Raw genomic sequence first — 3,795 nt, forward strand, 5'->3', positions numbered from 1 at the left:
GGGTGGGATAAAGGTAAAAAGTCTGAATCCTTAAGCCGAAAGTCACTCCTGAGTGGTGTTCCTTACGCGGTTGAAGGGAGGGTCGAGTTACTGGTAAACGGATTAGGAATAAGAACACGGGTGGGCTCTCAGATAAGGGATGGCTGTAAAGAGATTCAGATGAGCCGAGAATCCCATCACATTTCAGGAGAGTGAGGTGGGGAGAGACGGGGAGTTGGTACCCGCTGTACGTAGATGCGTTTCGAACCTTATCTGTTTAGAAATGTAAAAATGTAAACCCCAAATGTGCTTCGTGCGGATCTAAGCCCCGGAGATGAGGAGGGCTGGGTGATAGTGGCTTGTTAGTGGTTTCCCTCTTAGCTGAGGAATGAGGTGAAGAAACGCTCAAAAGTTTCAGAAACAGATTCTTACTGGAGGTTTTCTGAAGGAGTTCAGGACTAGGGGTGTGGGGTGAGAATCAGGTTAGGGAAAAGAGAAAACTGTTTCCTTGCCTTCTACAGCAGGAGTCCCCAACCTCTGGGATCTAATGCCTGATGATCTGAGGGGGGAGTCGATGTAGTAATAATAGAAATAAAGTGCACAATAAAAGTGCACTCAGACTACCCCACACACACACACACCGCCCCCAACCATCCCTTAGCCCCCTGCTTTGGTGGAAAATATTGTCTTGCAGGAGACCAGCCCCTGGTGCAGAAATGGCTAAGGATCAGTGAGGGTTACAGGATTCTTTGTAAATTATGTAAATGCTCTGAAGTAGTTGTGTTGTTATTCAGTTGCTCAGTCACGTCCAACTCTTTGCGACCCCATGGACTGCAGCACTCCAGGCTTCTCTGTCCTTCGCCCAGTGAGTAGGTGGTGGCATCCAACCATCTCGTCGTCTGTCGTCCCCTTCTCCTCCTGCCTTCAATCTTTCCCAGCATCAGGGTCTTTTCTAATGAGTTGGCTCTTTGCATCAGGTGCCAAAGTATCAGAGCTTCAGCTTCAACATCAGTCCTTCCAATGAAGAGCAGTGCTTTCCAGTTGAAATGCTGTACAAACTACACGTGGTTGAAAAATTGTCTAGTAGCCATGTGAAAAAAAGTAAAAAGATGGTGAGAATTTATTTTTTAAACTAACCCAAAATATCATTTCAACATGTAAAACATATAAGAAATTATCTGTGAGCTAATTACATTATTCTTTTGGTACTAAGTCTTCAAAATCCTATGTATATGTTTTATACCATATTTCAGTTGGTACGAGCCACTTTTCACGTGTCCAGCAGCCACGTGTGGGTAGTGGTTACTTTACTGGACAAGGCACGCAGCTCTCCAAGATGCATCTGCCCAGATTTGGCCTCTAAATCACCTGAGGTGATCATGTCAATTGTCACGTACACTCCTGGACTTTCTAAAAAGGTCACGGATCTCGAGCCAGTGTCTTGTCAAAACTTTTGGTAGCAAGGTGACACAATATAAATATTCTGGTAGGAGTAGGTTTGATTGGTTGTTTAGATGGTAGTTACACGAATTAAGTTTTTGTTCTGCAGCTATTTGCAGAAAATATGTTGGTGGAGATAATGGATGTGGAGGGGTGTGTGGTAGTGGTTAAGAATGCTTGAGTCTAGAGACACAACCTGTTTATATCCTGGCCCTACCACTGCTAACTGGGCTTCCCAGGTGGGGCAGTGGTAAAAGAATCAGTCTGCCAATGCAGTAGATAGACGTGGGTTCGATCCCTGGGTCAGAAAGATCCCCTGGAGAATGAAAAGGCGCTCCAGTATCCTTGCCTGGGAAATCCCATGCCCAGAGGAGCCTGCCGGGCTACAGTCCACAGGGTCACAAAGAGTCAGACAGGACTGAGCAACTAAGCACGCACACACTGTTGCTAACTGGGAAAATGACAGGTTGCTAACCAATCTGCACCTCAGTTTCCCCATCTGAAGAATGGAGGCGATAATATCAGTGTCTCCAAAGAGCCGTGAGGAGTAACTAGAGTTATCAATGTGAAGAACTCACTACAAGATAAGTGCTTTACGGTATTTGCAAATGCCAAAGATTCTTTTACCAGAAGTGATGAGAGCCGTTGGGAGAAAAAATCCTCGAAGATGACAGATATTTTTTACGTCTACTGTGCTGGATAGTGAGGGAGTTTTTCTAAGCAGAAGACTAACATTGCTTGCATTAAATGGGGCCCTGGTCTCTGAGATCGGCCTGGTGGAGGAAAAGCTGGGAAGACATGCAAGGGTGCCTCTTGCCCAAGGCGAAGGATGGTTGTGGAGCTTCCTTGTACTTCCAAATAGATGCCATCCAAGGTGTGTTTAAAACAGTCAATTGCTCAGTAATAACTTGTTGTTTCTGTTGGACAAGGCAGAGGGTTGGGTATTGGAGGTTGCATTTTTCCAGTGGAGTATTTTTTCGGGGCAAATATTATACCCTTTCAGCAAATGATAATGATAATAGATACCTTTTTCTTTTCACTGCTCACTGTGTATGGCTTCTTTGCGGAGATCTATCATTTACCCCTCACGGCCAACCTGTGAGGTGAGTACTGTTCTTATCCCTATTTTTATAGATAAACAGAGGCTCAAGTTCAAGTAGTGCCATTTCCCCCAAAAGGACAACAGAGTGGATTGAGCATCTCTGTCAAGTTTCATGAGAGCCTGCCTCCCTCATCTCAAAGCTGGGCATGTGGGGCTTCCCTGGTGGCTCAGTGGTAAAGAATCCGCCAGCCATTGCCAGAGGCGCGGGTTTGATCCCTGGGTCGGGAAGATCCCTTGGAGAAGGAAATGGCATCCCACTCCAGTATTCCTGCCTGGAGAATCCCGTGGACAGAGGAGTCTGGCAGGGCTACAGTCCATGCAGTTGCCAAAGAACTGGACATGACTTAGTGACTAAACGATAACATGGGCATGTACACCTCCTCCTCTAACCTCTCTTTCTCATCTTTGCAGGGAAAGGCAATTACTGGACCCTGGATCCGAACTGTGAGAAGATGTTTGACAACGGGAACTTCCGTCGGAAGCGAAAGCGCCGCTCAGAAGCCAGCAGCACCCCCTCGGTGGCCGTGGGGACCTCGAAATCAGAAGAAGGGATCTCCCCAGGGCTGGCGTCTGGAGTGGGTGGAAAGCCAGATGGAGACAATGCCCCTGCATCTTTGAGACCCTCCCAGTCCCCAGAGCCTCCTGAGGACAGCAAGAGTACTGCCTCCTCACCGGGAGTGTCCATGCTTTCCTCCACCCCTTGCCTGAACAGCTTCTTCAGCAGCCTCAGCACCCTAAGCGTCGGTATTAGCAGTGGGAGCACGCAGCGGGCACTCCCTGGCGGCCGTCCTCTAGGGATCCAGGGGCCCCAGGGGCCCTCAGGCAGCGTGTTTCCCCCCAGCTCCGTGCCGGAACCCTCGTCAGACCCCTTGCAACTGAATCACAGCTCCAGCAGCAGCAGCAGCAGCAGCCAGAGATCTTCCTACTACGGCCCCTTCCCCGCCAGCACCAGCGGGGCCCCGAGCAGCCCCTTTGGCAGCCCTTTCTACAACTTCAGCATGGTCAACAGCCTCATCTACCCTCGGGAGGGCTCTGAAGTATAGAGCCCCACTTCCCAGACTCAACTGTTGCACACCTGAGATCTCATGAAAATACAGATCTCTAGGCAGTAGGTCTGGGGCAGGAACTGAGATTACATTTTCTCCAGAGTTCCCGGCAAGGTCCACTGACCACACTCGGAACAGCATGTGGATGCAAACTTTTTCTTTACCCGACAAGCTTTCTCTGGATAAAGGGCCTCCCTGGAGAGAAATCCAGTCCAGTCTGTCCTGGGA

General features: G+C 48.8%; 1 protein-coding gene across 1 annotated transcript in view; it reads left to right on the forward strand.

The window, feature by feature from the left end:
* Positions 1–3,564, forward strand: part of FOXI3 (forkhead box I3) — a 4,238-nt gene extending 674 nt beyond the window's left edge. Inside the window, exons 2-3 of the mRNA XM_040225688.1 lie at positions 1,398–1,465; positions 2,933–3,564. Of these exons, the coding sequence (XP_040081622.1) occupies positions 1,398–1,465; positions 2,933–3,564 (700 nt within the window). The remainder of the gene's footprint in view (positions 1–1,397; positions 1,466–2,932) is intronic.
* The last annotated feature ends 231 nt before the right edge of the window (positions 3,565–3,795 follow it).

Source organism: Oryx dammah, unplaced genomic scaffold, assembly GCF_014754425.2.
Source record: "Oryx dammah isolate SB20612 unplaced genomic scaffold, SCBI_Odam_1.1 HiC_scaffold_25, whole genome shotgun sequence".
In the NCBI taxonomy this organism is placed as follows: domain Eukaryota; kingdom Metazoa; phylum Chordata; class Mammalia; order Artiodactyla; family Bovidae; genus Oryx; species Oryx dammah.